The sequence below is a fragment of the Canis lupus genome, chromosome X (assembly GCF_011100685.1).
Source record: "Canis lupus familiaris isolate Mischka breed German Shepherd chromosome X, alternate assembly UU_Cfam_GSD_1.0, whole genome shotgun sequence".
In the NCBI taxonomy this organism is placed as follows: Eukaryota; Metazoa; Chordata; class Mammalia; order Carnivora; family Canidae; genus Canis; species Canis lupus.
Window position 1 is genome coordinate 55,932,731 of NC_049260.1, and position 22,249 is coordinate 55,954,979.

The 22,249-nt window shown below is 39.1% G+C and overlaps 1 protein-coding gene across 8 annotated transcripts in view; it reads left to right on the plus strand.

Annotated features, from left to right (window-relative positions):
* The window catches only part of TAF1 (TATA-box binding protein associated factor 1), a 71,138-nt gene that overhangs the window by 43,779 nt on the left and 5,110 nt on the right, over nucleotides 1-22,249 (plus strand). For 4 of the 8 annotated variants that reach the window (XM_038587686.1, XM_038587687.1, XM_038587690.1 and 1 more), the window contains exons 33-38: nucleotides 16,111-16,178; nucleotides 16,633-16,749; nucleotides 16,897-16,902; nucleotides 20,116-20,241; nucleotides 21,127-21,228; nucleotides 21,495-21,651. In XM_038587686.1, the coding sequence (XP_038443614.1) occupies nucleotides 16,111-16,178; nucleotides 16,633-16,749; nucleotides 16,897-16,902; nucleotides 20,116-20,241; nucleotides 21,127-21,228; nucleotides 21,495-21,651 (576 nt within the window). The remainder of the gene's footprint in view (nucleotides 1-16,110; nucleotides 16,179-16,632; nucleotides 16,750-16,896; nucleotides 16,903-20,115; nucleotides 20,242-21,126; nucleotides 21,229-21,494; nucleotides 21,652-22,249) is intronic. The other 4 variants (XM_038587692.1, XM_038587693.1, XM_038587688.1 and 1 more) reach the window with 3 other exon arrangements.

Genomic DNA, 22,249 nt, shown 5'->3' on the forward strand with positions numbered 1-22,249 from the left:
ACACCTTGAATATCCAACAATAGGAAATCAGTTAAATAAATCTTTAAAATAAATTATGGTACCTATATATGATGGAGTACTGTTTAGCTGTCAAAATGGGAAATTAGCTAACAAAGTAAGGTATACTTGTATATGCTGATATGAAAATGTATTCAGGATGTATTGTTGAAAAATAGATTACTCAACAGTATGTACAGAAGAGGTTGTAAATTCAGATCTTATAAAGGCCAGAGAGGTATGGGTGAAATGAGCACAGTAGGGACTGATTAACTGGAGAGGACATATCCATCTAAAGGAATCAGTCACTACTTGGTTTATTTGTTGCCATGGACTAAAATTACTAAAGCACTTATTTGTGCTTAGGTGTTTTGAGTTATTTTAATTGAGCACACAATACTTTCATAATTTAAAAAAATATTCCACTTTCAGAGGATGGATAAATCAGATGACATCTAGAATTCTGACTTGGATAACTGGTGGTGCCATTGACTAATACAGGAAATAGATGGGGGGGTGGTTTTGGAAAAAAAAGTGGTCAAGTTCAGTTTGGACTGTGTTATATTGAGGTAGAGCATCCAAACAAAGACTTAGTAGAAAGTTGGCTATATACATGTCCTAAGCTCAGAAGTCCTTACTGTAAATATGGATTTTTTTTCAGATTATTAGCATATGAAAGTAGAAGTAGATGAGCTCAAATAGAGATTAGGGGTATTTTCCTTGAACCCCCAATACTGTACGTAAAATTATGGTTGCATGTTTTTCAGGCAGAAAGACCATAGGTTTATCAGATTACTGAAGTTTTACGTAACCCAAAAAAGTTAAGACCCATTGATTAGTTGAGAGAATGTAGAATAGACTTGACAGATTTCCACATTAAAGGGACCAACCAGATGGAGAATACTGAGGAGTGGCCAGAATGAAAGAATGAAAAACTGAAGAGGCTAAGACTTGGAAACCAAGAGGAGAGGAAGATAGCCTACAGGTCAAGTGCTACACAGAAAACCAGGGAGAATGGTGGTTTAAAGAGCTGTTTCAGTGAGGTGGTTAGAATCAAAAGCCAGACTTCAGGGGTGCCTGGATGGCTCAGTCAATTAAGTGTCCAACTCTTGATTTCGGCTCAGGTCATGATCTCAGAGTTGTAGGATTGAGCCCCACGTTAGGCTCCGCACTCAGTACTGAGTCCACTTGTCCTTCTCCCTCTGCTCTTCCCCACTTGCACTCTCTTCTCTCTCAAATAAAGAAATAAAATCTTTAAAAGCCAGACTGCAAAGGATATGAAATGAATGGGAAGTGAGGAAGTAGAAACTGAAATTTGCCTGTGAAGGGAAGGAGGAAAATTGTAATCAATATATGGAAGGGGATGAATGCATTTGGACAAGGGACCTTCGTATAGGTGAAAGAAAAGAAAATTAAGGAAACGAAGTGAGTTTCTTGTGGAAGGTAGGAAGATAGACACTGAGAAAGTTTCTGCCCATAGCCTCTTATTTTTTCTCCAAAGTAGGAAATAGGGTCTTCTGCTGACGGTGGGTGAGATGAAGGGAGAAGGAATTTGAAGAGAAATGTTGATAAGGGTTTGAATTATCTGTTGTAGGAAGTTTATAAAGTAGCTGACTAGGGACATTACAGAACTATTGAGAAGCCTTTGAGGGTCCAGCTGATGTTGGAGACCATTTTTATAGTAGCATCAATTGGCATGGTTGTATTATAATTGTCAGGGAACTAAGAAGGCAGATGATAGAATTGCTTCAGGATTGGGACTTCGTTTTCTGGATGTGCTGAAAACATTGGAAATTGAAGGTGTCAGCAAGGGAAAAAAAAGGTTGAAGTTTGAGCTTCTCAAATTTTGTCACCAAAGGACCCTTTATAGCAGAGGATTCTAGTCTCTGGTTTGGGGGGGGGAGGTATTCCAAAGCAGCTCTACAAAGGCTTGACATTTCTTGGCAATTCATGTTTTTTCTTTAAAAGTTACTCAGATTTTGCCTTTGATACTTACACACATTTGGTACTTAGACACATTTCACATTTCTTACCAAATTATTTTCTTTTCTTCTTTTTAAAAATTTTATTTATTTATTCATGAGAGACACAGAGAGAGAGAAAAAAGGCAGAGGCACAGGCAGAGGGAGAAGAAGGCTCCATGCACGAAGCCCGATGTAGGACTTGATCCCGGGACTCCAGGATCACACCCTGAGCCAAAGGCAGACACTCAACCGCTGAGCCACCCAGGCATCCCTTATTTTCACTTTTTAAAGAGAGTTTACTTAATTATTTGAGAGAGAATGCGCACAAGCTGGGGGAGGGGCAGAGGGAGAGGCACAAGCAGACTCCTTGCTGAGGGCAGGAGGCTGGGACTGGATATGGGACTTGATCCCAGGACCCTGAGATCATGACCTGAGCCGAAATCAGGAGCTTAACCAACTGAGCCATCCAGGTGCCCCCAAATTGTTTTATCCCCCAGCCTCCATCTTCAAATACAATTGCTAATGAAGGGAGATATACCATACTACACATTACCTTACTTTTTAAAGCATGGGGAGTGATGAGGGAGGAAACTAAAGCCAAGAGAAGCTTGATAGATTGGGAAATAGGAATTAGTGGGCTTTTAGGCTTGTAAGTTTCCTTGAGGTCAGAGGAAATGAAAAAAAGCGGGCAGATAGAAGGCTGTAATTTAAAAAGGATATTGGTGGGGCACCTGGGTGGCTCAGTCAGTTAAAATATCTGCTTTCGACTCAGGTCATAATCCCAGGGTCCTGAGATTGAGCCCCATGTAGGGCCCCCTGCTCAGTGGGGGTGCCTGCTTCTCCCTCTCCCTCTGCCCCTGCCTGTACTCTCTCACTCTCTCTCCGTCAAATCACATCTTTTTAAAATGTAGGTTATTGGAATTGAAACTTTCAGAAGTCAATCTGTTTTCACTTAAAGACCACATTCTGGGTAGAGCCTTGGATATATTTGGCTAGAGTGGAAGTGCAAACTGTTGGCATGAAATTAGCAAGGATTTTGGTTCGGTGGTACATGTGAGCATTAGAGTAACCCACCATGATAGGTAGGGATTTGGAGCCAAGAGAATGACTCTGCCAGGTGTGTAGGCCCTTGGTGAATGTGAGTAGGTTCATAATGGTGAGTAGAGATGAAGAGCAGAGATCTCAAACTCAGGTGGCTTGCAGGGGCCAGGCAAGTAATAGAAATGAGTGAAGTGAGCCCAGTGTGGATTGTATTAAAAGAGTACTAGGGATCCCTGGGTGGCGCAGAGGTTTGGCGCCTGCCTTTGGCCCAGGGCGCGATCCTGGAGACCCGGGATCGAATCCCACATCGGGCTCCCGGTGCATGGAGCCTGCTTCTCCCTCTGCCTTTGTTTCTGGCTCTCTCTGTCTCTCAGTCTTTCATGAATGAATGAATGAATGAATGAATGAATGAATAAATAAATAAATAAATAAATAAATAAATAAAATCTTTAAAAAAAAATAAAAAAAATAAAAGAGTACTATTCCATCTAAAGAGTCATTTTCTTCATGTGATCATTGCCCTAAGGAAATGAGTATAGTGTTGCTAGCTAGTTTCAATTTTTCAAGAGAAGCTGAAAATGTGGGTTTTTGTGTGTGACATTTCCCAATTTTTACATATTTGCAAATTTAAAATTTTTTAAAAATTCTGTGGGCCAATCAGAAAACCTCTATCTGCAGGCCACGTCTGGCTCCAAGACAGCTGGTTTTCAACCTCTGGCACAGTAGAGAACAAGTCTCAAAATAGGTTTTTTTTTTCCCAAGGTGGGGAGTAAATAATGATTTGGTAGCAACAGTGGACAGCTTAGAAGGCTGACTTTTCCCCCTCCTAAACAAGTTGATGAGAGTAGAAGAAACTTCTGACTAGAGCTGTAATGGTTCGTAGTATCATAGGATACAAGATGTGACATCTTTTATACTAAAAGGACATCAGTCTTGGAGTTGAAGGCCACAAATGAGATGTTTCCTACTATCAGGTACCATGTGTAAAATTCTGTATAAAATTTTGTTGATTTGGTCAGATTTGTTTGTTCTTTTTAAAGGTTTTATTTATTTATTCATGAGACACGCAGAGAAAGGCAGAGACATAGGCAGAAGGAGAAGCAGGAAGGAAGCTCCCCACAGCTTGATGCAGGACTCAATCCCAGGACCCTGGGATCACACCCTGAGCCAAAGGCAGACGCTCAACCACCGTGCCACCCACGCACCCCGATTTGGTCATATTTGAACATGCTCTGTTTTTTTTTTTTTCATGCTCTGTTTTTAATTAATAGTGATAGAGTTCACATAGGGTTTATTCCCTACTATAAAATTTTTATTTCAAAAAATTTTACTAACCAGGGATCCCTGGGTGGCGCAGTGGTTTAGCACCTGCCTTTGGCCCAGGGCGCGATCCTGGAGACCCGGGATCGAATCCCACGTCGGGCTCCCGGTGCATGGAGCCTGCTTCTCCCTCTGCCTATGTCTCTGCCTCTCTCTCTCTCTCTCTCTCTCTCTCTCTGTGTGTGACTATCATAAATAAATAAAAATTAAAAAAACAAAAAAAACAAAAAATTTTACTAACCAAAGTTAGTAGAATAGTATATCTAGTTAACATTATCTTGACTCTTTCCATTCAGAGCCTTCCCACATAGTATCACACTACATATAAACATATTCCTGTAGCATTTTATGTAACTCCATCAACTTATCCTATATTATCGTGTGTGTGTGTGTGTGTGTGTGTGTGTGTATGTGTATTTACAGTATGTAGCCAGAATGCTAGCACTGAGACTAGGGTCATTAGGCAATAAGTGGAAGATAAGTAATACTCCATGTAAAAGTGTACCTGGAAGGGTGCAGGACATGTCAGAGGACTGTCTTGTACTTACATGGTGGTGATGGCCTGCACACTAATAGAGTTCAAGCCCTTATGCCTCCTGCCCACCACATAGGTACTGAATCAATCTCAGAGCCTCTCTCCATGTTAAAGTCACATTTGAAAGGAGCATTAATAACCAGGGAAACCCAGAATTTGGAATTGGAGCTCTTTGCAGTAGCCTCAGAAGGCATAGAACATTCTGTGTTTGTGACAGGAGAGAGACATATAAATCAAGAAATCCCTTCTGAAAAACACAACCCAGGGACGCCTGGGTGGCTCTGCGATTGAGCATCTGCCTTTGGCTCAGGGCATGATCCCAGAATTCCGGGATTGAGTCCCACATCGGGCTCCTTGCGAAGAGCCTGCTTCTCCCTCTGCCAGTGACTCTGCCTTCTCTCTGTGTCTGTCATGAATAAATAAATAAGATCTTTTTTAAAAAAAAAGAAAAAACACAACCCAAACATTTTGCCAGGCTTTATAAAACCGTAAGGTCATAAGTTGTTGATAGAGATGAGTTAGTACTTAAATGTTGGGTTAAGTTTGAAGTGAACTACATTGTCTGTACCAGTAGGTGATGCCAAGCTATTCATAATATTTCTTTTCCCAAAGAATTTCCTAGCAAGTTCCTCCTCTGGTGCTCTTCAAAGCAAAAATCAGCTCTGATGAGAAGCCATCATCAGGGTAGGCCTAGGATAGGTAGATCATGTATCCTTAAACCCAAGACCCCAAACTTTTAGAATGTTCAGTGGAACCCTACAATCTAGATAAGATATAACTTTACAAAAAGAAAAGAAAACTGCCAAAAAAAAAAAACCCTAAAAAACTCCTGGGAGGGATTTTTTCCCCACTTTCATTTGAGTAACTCCCAACCCTGTTTGAGCTCTGATAGTTGCTCTGGTTAAAGAACCCCTTGTAGAATCTCATCCTAGACAGTTTATTATTCAGCCAGGGGCTCAAGGGAGCCTCTGCAGATCTTAGGTTATTTTTCTGTGGAGGTCTCTCCTCTCCAGTTCTACCCTGCTATTTCCAGCAGTCTTCACCTCCAATTCCAGTATTGATATCTGTGGCTCTGTTAAGACTGCTGTGCCTTGCTTGGGTTGAGTAGAAAGCTAAGGGCAATTGTAGAGCCCACCTCCTTTATTTCCCTTATCTCAGGGATCCTAGGCCCACACTTCTTGTGGGGCAGTGTTTGAAAATCGCTATTTCATAATAGGCTAGTAGCAGTTAGTCCATCCATCCAGTTTGTTTGTAATGTTTTCTGACACCGAGAAACTTGCTTTTTGAAATTGTATAATTAAAATAACAATGTTCTGTTAGTTTCAGGTGAACAGTAGGATTCAAACAGTTTTATACATTTCTCTGTGCTCATCAAGATAAGTGCAGTCTTTAATCCCCATCATCTACTTCACCCATCCCCCCACCCACCTCTCCTCTGGCAATCACTAGTTTGCTCTCTGTATTTAAGAGTCTGTTTGTTTGTCTTTTTCTTTATTGTTTTGTTTCCTAAATTCTACATAAGAGTGAAATCATATGGTGTTTGTCTTTCTCTGATTGCTTCACTTAGCATTATACTCCATAGCTCCATCCATGCCATTGTAAATGGCAAGATTTCATTGTTTTCATGACTGAGTAATATTCCATTGTGTATATATATATGTCTTTTGTATCCATCTATGCATGGATACTTGGGCTGCTTTCATACCTTAGCTATTGTAAATAATACTGCCGTAAACATAGGGCTACGTATATTTCTTCAAATCCATATTTTCATTTTCTTTGGGTCAATAGACACATGAAAAGACATTACTAATCATCAGGAAAATGCAAATCAAAACCACAATGAAACATCACCTTACTTACACCTGTCAGAATATCTAAAATCAAAGACATAAGAAACAAGTATGGATGAGGATGTGAAGGAAAAGGAACCATCTTGGTGCATTCTTGGTGGGAATGCAAATTGGTGCAGTCATTGTGGAAACAGTATGGAGCTTCCTCAACAAATAAAAATAGAAATACCATATGATGCAGTAATTCCACTACTGGGTATATACCCAGAGCAAATGAGAAACTTCGTTTTTATGTAGTTGTATTTATCATCTGTCTTTTCATTTATGATTGCTATCTTTGGTATAATTGTTTAAGAGATCTCCCCTATCCCTAAGATATCCAACTATGTTCTCTTCTAATACCTACCATATTTTAAATATTTGAATGTATATGTATATGAATATTTATTGATTTTTAAAAATAGATTCTATGGAATAAGGTAAATATCGAACTTCTTTTCTCTTCCTTTTTTTTTTAAAGATTTTATTTATTTATTCATGAGAGACAGAGAGAGAGGCAGAGACGTAGGCAGAGGGAGAAGCAGACTCCATGCAGGAAGCCCAACGTGGGACTCAATCCCAGGACTCCAGGATCATGCCCTGGCCTGAAGGCAGGTGCCAAACCGCTAAGCCACCCAGGGATCCCCTTATTTTCTCCTCCAAATGATTTAGCCAATGTCCCAAATTCTATTTATGGAATAGTCTGTCATTTTCTACTACATGAAATGATACCTTTATCATGTACTAAATTCTTACATATTACTGAACCCATTTGAGGTTGTCTATTTTCTTTTACTTACCTATCTAATACACACAATTATCACCAGATATTATCACTATGATCATCACTCAGAATTTATAATTTTAGCAGTGCCTGGGTGGCTCAGCAGTCGAGCATCTGCCTTTGGCTCAGTTTGTGATCCCAGGGTCCTGGGATCAAGTTCTGCATCAGGCTCCCAGGAGGGAGCCTGCTTCTCCCTCTGCCTATGTCTCTGCCTCTCTCTCTGGGCCTCTCATAAGTAAATACATAAAATCTGTAAAAAAAATAAAATAAAATAATTGAAGAAAGCCAAGGAATTTAAAATTATACTTTTTTTGCACTTAAAAAATTAATTCATTTGTGTGTATATGTTTCATGCAGTTTATGTCATCATGTAGCCTCCACTGCAATCAAGATTTGAGAACTGTTCTATTACCACAAATGAACTCCCTGATGCTACCTCTCTGTATCCACATCCACCCACATGCACCTACCACTGTCTTGTCACCTGGCAACCGCTTATATGTTCTTCATCTTTATAGTTTTGACAGTTGAGCATGGGTTTTTTTATTATTTTATTTACATTCAACTAATTAACACATAGTATATTATTACAGAGACAGAGTTCAGTAATTAATCAGTTGTATATAACACCCAGTGCTCATTCCATCATGTGTCCTTCTTAATGCCTGTTACCCATTTAGTCCCACCACCACCCCCTGCCCCTCAACCCTGAGTTTGTCTCCTCTGATTTCGTCTTGTTTTTTTTCCTCCCTTCCCCTATGCTCCTCTGTTTTGTTTTTTAAATTCCATATGTGAGTGAAATCATATGATAATTGTCTTTCTCTGATTGACTTATTTTGCTTAGCATAATACCCTGTAGCTCCATCCACGTTGCAAATGGCAAGATCTCATTTTTGATGGCTGAGGAGGATTCCTGTGTGTGTGTGTGTGTGTGTTATATATATACTGCATCTTCTTTATCCATTCATCTAGTGATGGACATGTGGGCTCTTTCCATAGTTTGGTTATTGTGGACATTGCTGCTATAAACATTGGGGTGAGGGTGCCCCTTCAGATCACTACATCAGTATCTTTGGGGTAAATACCTACAAGTGCAATTGCTGAGTCGTAGGGTAGCTCTATTTTTAACTTTTTGAGGAACATCCATACTGATTTCCAGAGGGGCTTTACCAACTTGCATTCCCACCAGTAGTATAAGAGGGTTCCCCTGTCATCACATCCTCACCAATATATGTCGTTTCCTGACTTGTTAATTTTAGCTATTCTGACCAGTATGAGGTTTTGATTTGTATCATTGTGGTTTTGATTTGTATTTACCCAATGCTGATATATTAACATGCCCAGATGCTCAACATCACTCAGCATCTGGGCATGTTAATATAAAAAATAATACTGTTTTTGACATTGACTTTTTCACTAAGTGTAATTGTCTTGAGATCTATTCAAATTGTTGTGTGTACCAGTAGTTCATTTTTTTCAAATTGTTGAGTAGCATTTCATTGTGCCAGAGTTTGTTTAACCATTCACTTGCTGGAGGTCTGTCAGATTTCCAGTATTTTGTATTGTAAATAAAAGCTGCTGTGAACATTTGTGTACAGGGTTTTGTATGAGTATAAATGTTCACTTCCCAGGGATAGATGCCCAAGAGGATGATGGTAAACATATGTTTTGTAAGAAACTGCCAAACTCTTTCCAGTGTGTCTGTACCATTTTACATTCCTACAAGCAGTATGTGAATGATCCAGTTTGTCTTTAGTATTTAGTATTATCATTTTTTTCATTTTAGACATTCTTTTATCTCCTTGTGGCTTTACTTTTCATTTCCCTAATGGCTGTTGGTGTTAAATATCCTTTTATATGCTTATGTACCATCCACATAATTTCTTTGTTGAGGTGTCTGTTCATTTCTTTGCCCCAGTTTTAATTGTGCTGCTTTCTTTTTTGTGTGTGCTGTTTTCTTTCTTTTTTAAAAAAATATTTTATTTATTTATTCATGAGAGACAGAGAGAGAGAGATAGAGACATAGGCAGAGGGACAAGCAGGTTCCCTGTAGGGAGCCTGATATGGGACTCTATCCCAGGACCCTAGGATCATTACCTGAGCCAAAGGCAGATGCTCAACCACTGAGCCACCAGGTGCCCCTGTGCTATCTTCTTATTAATGAGTTTTGAGGGTTATTTTAGGTAGTTGTTCTTTGCTAGATGTATGATTTTTTTAATTTGCATTTTTAGAAATAAAACCAAAATGTATTCAAGTATAGTTGACATAGTGTTATATTAGCTTCAGTTGTATAACATAGTGAATCACCAATACTATACATTATGCTGTGCTCACCAGGATAAGTGTAGTTACCACCTATCATGGAACATTATTACAATATTATTGACTACATTTCCAATGTTATACTTTTTATCCCCATGACTTACTTATTTTATAACTGAGTGTTGGCAAGAGCATGGAGAAAAAAGAACCCTCATGCACTATTAGTGGGAATGTAAATTGGTGTAAACACTGTGGAAAACAGTAAGGAGGTTCCTCAAAAAGTTAAAAATAGAGATACCATAGAATCCAGTAATTTCACCACTAGGTATTTACCCAAAGAAAATGAAAACACTAATTTGAAAAGATAATATGGGCCCCCTATGTTTATTGCAACATTGTTTATAATAGCCAAGAGATGGAAGCAACCTAAAGTGCCCATCAGGAGATGAATGGACAGGGTAGATGTATAATCTACAAAGATTTTCTCCCAATCTGTCTTCTCATTCTCTTGACAGTATCTTTGGAAGAACAGAAATGTTTAATTTTGAAAAAGTCCAATTTATCCATTTTTTTCTTTTATGAAGTGCACTTCTGGTATATCTCTAGGAAGTCTGTTTAACCTCACAAATATTTTCTCTTATATTTTCTCCTAAAAGTTTACAGTTTTAGTGTTTCACATTTAAATCCACATCCACTTTGAATTAATTTTAGTATATGGTATGAGGTTTCGGTTGACGTTCATTTTGTTTTGCCTGTGGATGTCCAGTTGTTCCATTTCATTTCTTGGGAAGGCTGTCCTTTCTCCATTGAATTGCTTTGAGCACCTTTGTCAAGAATCAGTTGAGGGGCATCTTGGTGGCCCAGCAGTTGAGCATCTGCTCAGGTTGTGATCCCAGGGTCCTGGGGTCAAGTCCCACATCAGGCTCCCCCGCAGGGAGCCAGCTTCTCCCTCAGCCTATGTCTCTGCCTTTTTGTATGTCTCTCATGAATAAATAAATAAAATCTTTAAAAAAAAGAATCAGTGGAGTATATGGGTCTATTTCTGGGTTTAATTGTTCCATTGATTTATGTATCTATCCCTCTGCACAGTACTACAATTATTGTAGCTATTATAGTAAGTCTTGTCATCAGGTAGAGTGATTCCTTTCGTTTTATCTTTTTATAAATTGTTTTCTTATTCTTTTGTCTTTCCACTTAAATTTTAGAAGAGTATTTATATCTACAGAAAAGACTTGCCAAGATTTTGATAAGAATTTAGGTAAACCTATAGATCAGTTTTGGGGAAAATTGACATAGTTATTGATTCTGTCTTATTGTTAGTACATATTGCTTTCTCATCCTTTTTAATGTATTACATGGCATAGATGTATTAATTTATTTAACTCTCCCCTTGTTGGGTAGGTACTTCAAGTATTTCTATAATGCTGCCTTGTGAACAGCTTTTCACTATTTATATATTTCATTGATCATTGTGCACTTATAGGAGTATTTTTATAGGAAATTTTGATATATGTTCTAAAATTGTGTTCTAAAAATCTGTACACCTATTTATAGTGAAAAAGAATAGTGAGGAGAATGCCTGTTTCCTATAACCTCTGCAACATCGGGAATTATCAATACTTAAAAATCTTTACCAGTGAAATTATTTCTGTAAAATTCAGGTGTATAACTGAAACTAAATTTTTCCATCTTAAAAAATTACATGCTCATTTCAGAAAAAAAAATCAAACTATGTAGAATTGCATTAAGGGAAAAGGAAAAATCTTTATGTTTTTCTCCTTTTCCCACCCCAGTCTCCACAGTGGCCACTGTCAGGTTTGGTGCGAAGCATTCTGGATCTTTTTCTATACATATGATATACTTTTTCTTTTCTGACAAATCATATATTTACATTCTGTTTTACAGTTTTCTTTTTTCACTTGATAATGTGTTATGGACAATTTTTCATTCATGTATGTGATCTTGTTTAAGTAAAATCTGTTCATATTGACTCAAAGAAAAAAGTTAAATGAATGTCATTATGAATGTTTCTGCAAAAAGTATCTAGACTGGAATTCCACTTTAAAAAAATACTGTGGCTGAAGTAGAGGGAGATTGCTCAGTGGTAAATGTCATTTGATTTTTCATTTTTATGAGAATACTTGCTCTGTTCAAGAATTCAGTTTCTACTTATATTTGATAGGGACTGAACATATGATGTCCATAACTTGTTAGCTCTCTTATGTACTGTATTGAGTTAGTGGATAATGATATAGCAACCTGGTATAAGGCAGTGTCAGATAGCAATAACACTTACTTTTCCTCTCTAACTAGAACCATTTTTCGCGATTTGATGGAAAATCAGCTTTCCAAAGCTGTCATTGGAATTACCACTATTTAAGGACATTTGGATTTGAATTTTATGTGATTCTGTAGGTTACTGCTAATCCTTATTTGGAATGAGACAAAGTATAAATCTATTTCCTTAACAAGACATTTGCAATTGCATTGCTGTGATTTAATACGGAGAGAGTAAAAGCAAAGTATATGTGGAAAAATATTTCTTTTTGTAAATGGTAGCTAATTCTCCTGTAGGGCACAGTGATAATTCATAGATGGTCTTATCTTTTATATTCATTTTTGTATTGTGTTGAAAATTACTCTTTCAAAAATTAATTTTGGTCTTCCATGTGGAAGTGGTGTAGTTATAGACTCCTTTAAGAGTCTGATGAAAAACTATGGATATTCTACCCAGAAAACTGTATATTACATACAGAATTTTGTTGACAGTTTCAGGACATTCATGGATCTCTTTCTCTTACTACCACCCCATTCAAGAATTATTGGATATGAAAACATCTAGCATTTTACCCCGTTTTTTTGGGGGGGTGTACATTTATTTATATTTTTATTGAATCTTTTTGTCATTTCTAAGTTAATTTACCTCTTTAGTGATGTGAGAAGAAAGTCACAAGCATGGTGAAATCATATGGTATTTGTCTTCCATTGTCTGACTTACTCAGCATTATTCCCTCTGGTTCCATCTGTTATCAAAAATGGCAAGATTTCATTCTTTTTTTCTTAATTTTTTAAAATTTTTTTATTTATTTATGATAGTCACAGAGAGAGAGAGAGAGAGGCAGAGACATAGGCAGAGGGAGAAGCAGGCTCCATGCACCAGGAGCCCGACGTGGGATTCGATCCCGGGTCTCCAGGATCGCACCCTGGGCCAAAGGCAGGCGCTAAACTGCTGCGCCACCCAGGGTTCCCAAGATTTCATTCTTTTTAATGGCTGAGTAATATTCCTCTGCATGCGCACATGTGTGTGTGTGTATACCACATCTTATATCCATTCATCTCTCTCTTTTTTTAATATTTTATTTGTTAGAGAGAGCACAAGTAGGAAGAGCAGCAGGCAGAGGGAGGGGGAGCAGCAGGCCTTCCTGCTGAACAGGGAGCCCAACGAGGGGAGGGACTCAGTCTCAGGACCCTGAGATCATGACCTGAGCTGAAGGCACTCAACCAACTCAGCATTGCTTCCATATCTTGGCTAAATAATGCTGCAAAAAACATAGGGGTACATGTATCTTTTGAAAACACTAATTTGAAATTAGTGTTGACACTAATTGACACTAAATTGAATTAGTGTTTTCATTTCTTTGGGCAAATCAGATATTTTATCCTTCTTTGGTCTACTTTGCATATAGCAGAGTAACAGAGTTAAATAGCCAAACCCTTCATAATGCTTGAGAGCACAGACTGTTAAAAACTGAGGACACAAACAGCTAGTAATCCAAACACAGGGACAGGTATATCAGTTTATGTAAATAACTGTGTTTATATATATCCTAGGGTTATTATTAGCAGGTGTTTATCTTTAGAGTTCTGTGTTGCAAAGAAAATGGGCAAGGAAAAGGTCCCATCTTCAAAGTGGTTAAGAGAGAAAATTGTGCAAATACAAAAAAAAAACAAATTTTCCCTATATTTTAAATGAGAGCAATGAGATGTTAAATGGTTAGTTTATGTTTTAACTGAAGTCGAGTAAGGTCTAAATTCTTCACTTTTATAGGCTGGAATTGTAGCCACAAGGCAAGTTCCCATAGATAGAAGAGTCCATGTACCATAAGAAGCTGATGTTGTTTTGGCTAAATGAAGGCCTGTAGACTGTATGCAGCCTGTTTTTACCCTAGCATCACGCATTACTATCAACATGGACAAGCTTTCTGATAACTTTTACAGTCTGTCTCCATCATTATTTTGAGGACCAGCCTACTGGTGGCCCTAGGAGATTAGAACTCTGAAACTGGAGCTGCAGTCTTATCATTCACACTGTTCTTGATGGTGAGCCAGCTCTGGCTGTCTTTATACATGTCCTAAATATCTTGATGGTCAACTTTGTCTTCTTTCTGGTTTATTTGTGTTTGGCATAGCTTGTGTGAAGATACAATTTTTATTACGTCTTTGAGGAAACAGATGTCCTAGCTTAGGTTTTAACTGAGACTTCTTTGTTCATATAATAGTTTGTCATAATTAGAATAGGTCCAGCATGAAAGTTGCACATACACATCATGTATTATATATTTTATCCTTTGCATCCTAGTAAATAGTAAGTCTAATTCAGGGATCATCTCCTCTGTGAAGCCTTTCCTAATTCCTTTTTCCCTCTCACTTCCCATAATTGGCTGCTTCTTCCTCTGTACCTCTACTGAACCCTGTATGATTTTTCCCACTTCATTATATTGCCCTGTTTGTTTCTAGTTGTCTGACTGTCCTAGACCATAGGCTTCTGGGGGATATGGTCTGTATCATACTCATTTCTGCCTGGCACATAGAAGGTACTCAAATGCTTGAAGAATGAATGAACAGATGAATGACCAGTAAGTATATGAAAGAATATTAAAGTCAGATGCCTTCAGGGTCCTGGCAAAAATGAGTTAAGCAGACCTGGTAGGGAGTATGGTAACCTGTGGAACACACTATCTAAAAGGGGCAGCTGCTACTCAGCTCCAGCCCATTGGTGCTTTGCGGGATTGATGCCTTGGAGTTACGGCTTTTTAATTTAAGAGAAGCCAGACATTTGGGTTTTTATATGAAATTTCTCAATTATTAAATGTTGTCAATTAAGATTTTTCTAAAAACTTTTTATTGAGGTATAATTTGCATATAAAAAGTGCAAATGTTATGGATGTATAGCTCAGTCTGTCTTCGCAAGCTGAGGTGATTTTTCATGTGGACCAAACAAAACTGGATTGACTTAGAAGCTACCAGTTGACTGACATGCAACTCATGACAGAGACCATACGGGGAACTGTGTAGTCTAGTTAAGAATCACCTAATAGGGGGATCCCTGGGTGGCTCAATGGTTTGGCCTCTGCCTTCGGCCCAGGGCGTGATCCTGGAGTCCCAGGATCGAGTCCCACGTCGGGCTCCCTGCATGGAGCCTGCTTCTCCCTCTCCCTCTGCCTATGTCTCTGCCTCTCTCTGTCTTTCATGAATAAATAAATAAAAATAAATAAAATCTTAAAAAAAAAGAATCACTTAATAGGTAGTAAAAGTATCTCAAAGCAGTGTGTGGAATTTATTTGAATTATGATTCAAAGAAATCAAATGTGGAAGAACCTTACAAAACAGTTGGGGAATTTAAATGTTGACTGGCTATTTAATGATATTAGAGAATTATTGTTAACTATGTCAGACATAATATAGTTGGTTTGGTTTAGATACATAGATAGATGTATATATAGATATATATATAGAGAGAGAGAGAGAGACAGAGAATTTTTAGAGCAGTTTAGGGAACAATTGAGTGGAAGGTATAGAGTTCCCATACACCCCCTAACTCCACACATGCATAGCCTCTCCATTATCAACATCCCCTACAGGGTGGTACATTTGTTACATTTGATGAACCTGTGTTGGCACATCATAAACCAAAGCCCGTGGTTTACATTAGGGCTCATTCTTGTACATTCTGTGGGTTTTGACAAATGTCTAATGATACATATGTACCATTATATCCTCATATGTAGTTATATTTTAGAAGAGTTCTCAGAGATACATGCTAAAACAATTTATGAATGAAATAAGTGATGCTGGAATTTGCTTCACAATAATCTAAAAGGAGTATAAAAGTTGAGGTGTGAATGAAACAGGATTGGCCATGTATTGACAATCATTGAAGCTGGATAATGTGTACATGGAAGTTCATCATATTAGTGTCTCTGTCGTTGTATGCGTTTGAACTTTTCCACCTCCAGAAGTAGAGCACGAGTCCAAGATAAAGCTGAGGCATAGTTTTTTGAGTCTAGGATAACATGGGACACTACTGCTGGCAGAAGTAAATTTCTGAAACTGAAGTCTGCAAAAGCCATGGTATATTTCTCTTTTCTTTTGTAGGGCCTGAAAGTCAGTATACTAAGACTGCTCAGGAGATTGTAAATGTCTGTTACCAGACATTGACTGAGGTAGGTGGTAAAGAGAAGGTCTCTTTGGGATGTAGTATTCTGGAATACCTTTGTTCCCTTGGGTGAGGAGGCCTTCCCTGCCTCTCTGATTTTCAGATGTGACCTCCCGCCTCCTACCCTCACCCCACATCCCTCATTTCCTTTCCTGTTTTATTTTCCTACCTAGCACTAAATGTTTTTAACAAACTATATAATTATTTACTTTAGTTATCATATGTGACCTGCCATTAAAAGAAGTTCCATGAAGAAAAGGATTTTAGTCTACCTTATTTACTATTTTATCTATTAAGTAGGCGCCACACCCAATGTGGGGCTCAGACTCATGACCCTCAGATCAAGAGTCAGATGCTCTACCTATTGAGCCAGCCAGGCACCCTACTTCGTTTACTTTTATATGTCTCCGCTGCCTAAAGTGCATGTTCAGGGAATTCATTAATTTTCTTTCATTTCTCAGTATGATGAACATTTGACTCAACTTGAGAAGGATATTTGTACAGCTAAGGAAGCGGCTTTGGAGGAAGCAGAATTAGAAAGCTTGGACCCAATGACCCCAGGGCCTTATACACCTCAGGTGAGTCTAAAGACTAGGAACTGCCTCTTAAAGTTTTCTTATTGGTTTGGGAAATTGGGAACATGTCAACATATATTTACTGAGATACCCTTCTTCTCTGTCCTTCCTCTTCATATGCCTTTCGTGTGCTTTCTTGTCTTCTCAAAGGCTAAGGTGAGTGAGGGCCATGGGTCTTGGTGGCCTTGTTGAATCCAGAAGAAGCAGGTGTGGGATAAATGACGGGGTGGGGTCTTAGTTGTTGAGGCAGTATTTAGGAATACCAGATTCCTGACTGCTGTGGCCAGAGGTATCCTCTTGAGTCTCTGGAGTTCCCTTGCCCATGAACTAGGACATCCCTAGAGTAGAGAATTCTCAATTACAGACATTCGCCATATTGTTCCTGTGCCTCATAGGTACCTGATTAGTCATTTCCTCAGATGTATCTCAATGTAGCTCAGATGTCAGCCATTTTCCTGGATTGACTCCCTCTCCTTGTAAATAACGATAGGTAACATTTATAATATTCTTAAAGTTACATGTCATGAGAGTAGGGAGCAAGATTAATAAGAAATTCTTAATCTTTCTGTTCTGTCCCTTGAATATATTTGAACAGAAGCGTATGTTTCCATATTGGAAGAATAGGACTCACCAGAATGTAACCAGTGCTTGGTTTCTGTATTGAAAGCGCTATGGCAAAGTGGGAAGTACATGAATTTTGGCAATAAAACAGGCCTGGGTTTGAATCTTAGCCCTGCTGTTTGCTAGCTTTGTGAACTTGGGAAGTTACTTAAGCCCTCTTGCTTAGTCTCCTTTTCTCTAAAATGTACATTTCGAGATTATTATAAACATTAAATGAGTGAATTTGCCTGGCACGTAGGAGACATTCAGTAAATGTTTCTTAGTCTGTGTGAAAATTGTCTAGAGTTCTCAGACTTCCTTTCACATTTAACCAAATATTTCAATACAAAATTCACCAGATTTCCACTGGAAAACTTTTTTTTTCATTCTACTCTGAACTAACACCACAACCTGTATGGTCTCTGTTGGATTATTGCTGTTTTTATTTCATTCATGCACTCTCCCTATCTATCTTGTACTCTCTTTCACCCCAAAACCTAGGTTACTGAGGGGCCAAGTAGAAAGAGCCCTCAGATCCTACTTCCAAGCCCAGAACAAGGAAAGGCTCTTGGAGTGTGTGGGCAGATTGGGGCCGGGGGCTCGGGTGAGTGCTGTTGCCCAGGAAGGCCCTTTTTGCTAATAGGCCCACAGCTCCCACAAGGGCCCTTTCTGGTAAGTTAAAGCCTCGGTTTTAGCCATCATTCCTCAGAAGAGTCTAGCCACTGAGCAGCATATGGTTTGTTCTAGTCTGTGACAGCATAAACCTAGTCCTTTGATGAATCAAAACCTTAGACCCAAAGGTTATTATCCATCCTTTCCTGCCCCTGCCACACTGTCTCAGATGGCCAAGGAAAGCCTGGCACCTGTTCTCCCTTCTGAGCAGTAGCTACTGTTCGGTACAGTTAGAGGGTCCCCTGTGAAGAGTAAGGTGTAGATAGCACCTCTTCATTATTCCAGTTCACCCTCTCATCATTGCTTTCACTCCTATATACACGTTGTGAAATAGTAAACCCAGTGCATTTTCTCTTAACCTGAGGAAGACGCGCCTGAATGATTGCCCTCACTCATTGCTACTTTCAAATACAGATGTTACTAAAGAGTATTGGTGTAGGTTTAACCTGTCATAACTCTAGTTGTAGAGAAACATAACAGTAATCATATTTTACTTCCAGCCTTAAATGGTGGTAATAATGTATTTTCACTCACCTGTTTCTACCTAGCTTGGATTACATCATACATTCAGCTCAACACTTTATATTAAAATTGCTCACTTCGCAGTTTCCCACTAGTCCCTCATTCCCTGATATTCTCTTCTTCTGTTCAACCATTAGTTTACCTACTCTATAATGCTTTAAATTCTCTGTTGCCTCTCTTTTTCCAAAACCCTCTTCAGCCTTGCTTGCTTTTGATTTTTTTAAGGATTTTATTTTATTTATTCATGAGAGACACAGAGAGAGAGAGGCAGAGACACAGGCAGAGGGAGGAGAAGTAGGCTCCATGCAAGGAGCCTGATGCAGCACTCGACCCCAGGACCCCGAGATCATGCCCTGAGGCAAAGGCAGATGCTCAGCCACTGAACCACCCAGGTGGCCCACTTGTTTGCTATTTAAAAAAACCCACAAAGTAACACATATGTGGGAGTTTTTTTGTTGATAAAAGCAACATGTTCATTGGGAAATATAAAGGAGAACTACATCACCTGGAGTTAAGTCCACCACTCAGAAAGAACAAACCACTGTAAACATCTTGGTGTGTTTCTTTCAAATCTGAGAAGTGTGGGTGCGTGTACACACGTGGGGATGTAGACACTTTTTTTTTTTTGATGTAGACACTTAAAGTAAAATTGGTCCATATGTTTTTGTGTCTTATTGTTTTCATTTCATATTATATTTTGAACATTTTGTCTCATTAGTCTTTGAAAATATTATTTTTAAATAGCTACATAATATTTCTACCCTCTGCCAAAGTTTTAGAGAACTCTTTCCTACTTCTCCAGCTTATTTATCAGTTCCCTCTGTCCTCGTGTCACTGAAAAGTCCATTTGCTAAATTCCTGGTCTCTTCAGAAGAGGCAAGAGGAAAGGGATCTATAATTTGTTGAATACTAGGCATGGGCTAAGGAGCTTACACATATCTCTTCATTCTCCCAACAACTTTGGGAGGCAAACATTATCATCCATGTTTTATACTTGAGGAAACCAAGGCTTAGAGTGATTAAATAATTTGTTAGTTACTCAGCTAGCAAGTGGTGGATCCAGGACTCAAACCCAGGGTCTTTTATTCCAAAGCCCATGTGTTTTTCACCATACTATTTTGCCTCATAGCATCCTCTGATGAGCTCATAAACTATTAACCCACTATATGCTCTTATTAGAATTGAAATTTCTTTATCCGATTTCCTATTAGATGTCTCTAAACCAAACAATCAAGATTGTTTTGCACAGGTATGAAGCCCTAGACCTGAAAAACATAAGACAAGGCTTAGAAGACACTAGGTTATTAACCAGAAAGACTGTCAGGGCATAGAATTGTCCCATAGCTTTGTTGCTTTTCTGCTTCAAGCTTCTGGTCATATACATCAGATGCCTCTCTGCTAGAATGAGCAAGCATTTTTAAGATTCCTAAAAATCTGTCCATCAAGTTGTGTCAAACCATTTCTCTTTAAATGGATTGCTCTGCATGACTTTTTTCTGCAGTGAATGCTCTAAAGGGGAGTTCTGTATTTGCTCCCTTTCCTAAATAGAAGCTAAGTTGTACATTTGTGCCACAGCCTCCTGATTTGTATGACACCAACACATCCCTCAGTATGTCCCGAGATGCCTCTGTATTTCAAGATGAGAGCAATATGTCTGTCCTGGATATTCCCACTGCCACTCCAGAAAAGCAGGTGACACAGGTAGACTGTTCTTTTTCTCTTTGTGACATTGTTAACATGCTTTGGTGGGGAGTTGGGGAGTAATGGTGGTGATATATGACATGTATCATGGATAATTAAGCCCCTTTGACCCTGGGAATGAAGGCTTAGAAGTGTGATTTCAAGGTGGGCTGGTGGCAGGTCACATGACTGGCATTGTCTTCTGTCTGTCCCTATGGGCAGAGTCAGGCACAACAGACTTCAGGGAAGGCACAAGTATGAAAAGTGTATGAGGCATCAGAACAACCTCACAGGTTACTGGAAAGACCAACTGCATTCAGAGACAGAGTTCAAAATAATTGGCCCTGCTACTGTACTGTATGTATGCTATAATCTAAATTAAAATTATTTATAAAATTAAATTTTAAAAACTGGCCTGTTCTAGAGGTGTCAGAAGATACTCCTGATCTGAAGCCAAAAATCCTATCATCTAATCTCAGTCAGGGTTCCACTGGAGAGTCAAAAACCCAGGAGAGTTTTTCTGTCCTGAAGAGTCCCCCAAAAGAAGCTAAGGAAATCTTGGTTTAGGAAGGAAGAGTCTCCTTGTGATGACACAGCAAAAGCAGACCAAGGACTGTCCTATTCTTTGGGGTTTTTTTGTTTGTTTGTTTGGTTGGTTGGTTTTTTGTTGGTTTTTGTGGGGTTTGTGGGGGGTTTTCTAGTTTTTTGGGGGGGTTTCCTCTACCAATGATTTCCAAAGAATGAATGTGAAAAAGCACACATGCCTTGAGCTGTGTAAACAGCCCCCACTAACTGTGGGGTTGGCTGGGATATCAGGGAGGAGCATCCGCCCTGGGTGAGAACCCTTGGTTAACTCCTCCTACAGGCACGTCCCTCAATGATGTGCTATTTGTGTTCCTTACTCAGATGCGCCAGGGCCGAGGTAGGCTGGGCGAGGAAGACTCTGATGTAGATATTGAAGGGTATGATGATGAGGAGGAGGATGGGAAACCTAAGACTCCAGCCCCAGTGAGTATGCTTACAGAAAGCTTATGGTTACATTATACCCTTGTGTGATAGGAGCCCCTCTAGTACAGGGCAGGCCAAATCCCAAGGTGATACCAGGGTCTCCATAGTGAGGCCCAATCGGACTTTAATCCTTGGAATCAGCTGAACGAGTCTATCCACCACAATTACTTAACTTCTTGTGAGGCAGCAAGGGGGGTGCTGGTGGTGGCTTCTGAACTCTTACACGGTCAATTGATGGGACTTTGACCCTAACTGGTCTCATTCAGGAAGGTGAAGATGCAGATGGTGATCTTGCAGATGAAGAGGAAGGAAGTATGCAACAGCCTCAAGCCAGTGTCCTGTATGAGGATTTGCTTATGTCTGAAGGAGAAGATGATGAAGAAGATGCTGGGAGTGATGAAGAAGGAGACAATCCTTTCTCTGGTAAGTCTTGTTCCTGGGCTTCTGTTATAGGTAGCTCACCATAGCACCCTGAGGACTGAACAGATGACTCTTGGCCACATATGCTGTTACCAGAAGCTGCTCTTTTCTTGAAATCCCATTAGTAGACTCAGTCCTGGGCACTCACAGGGTGAGTACATTCGTTAGCCTTAGAGGAGGTGAAGAAATATAACAAAGAAGTGCAAAAGATGACAGTGGAAGAGGCAGTGCCCAAATAGCATCTTTGACTTGAATATTCATTATGATAAAGATGAGAAAGAAATGTTATATCTGTAATAGGGAAGGGGAAAATAAAGAAATAAAATCCCGCTTTACTCTGCCGTAAGAAAGAATGAGATCTTGACATTTGCAACAACATGGATATACCTAGAGGGTATAATGCTAAGGAAAATAAGTCAGAGAAAGACAAAATACCATACGATTTCACTCATATGTGGCATCTAAAAAATAAAACAACCAAACAAAGCAGAAACAGACCCATAAGTACAGAGAACAAACTGATGGTTGCTAGAGTACAGTGGGGTGGGGGAATGGGCAAATGGGTGTGAAGGGGAGAGGGAGATACAGGCCTCCAGTTATG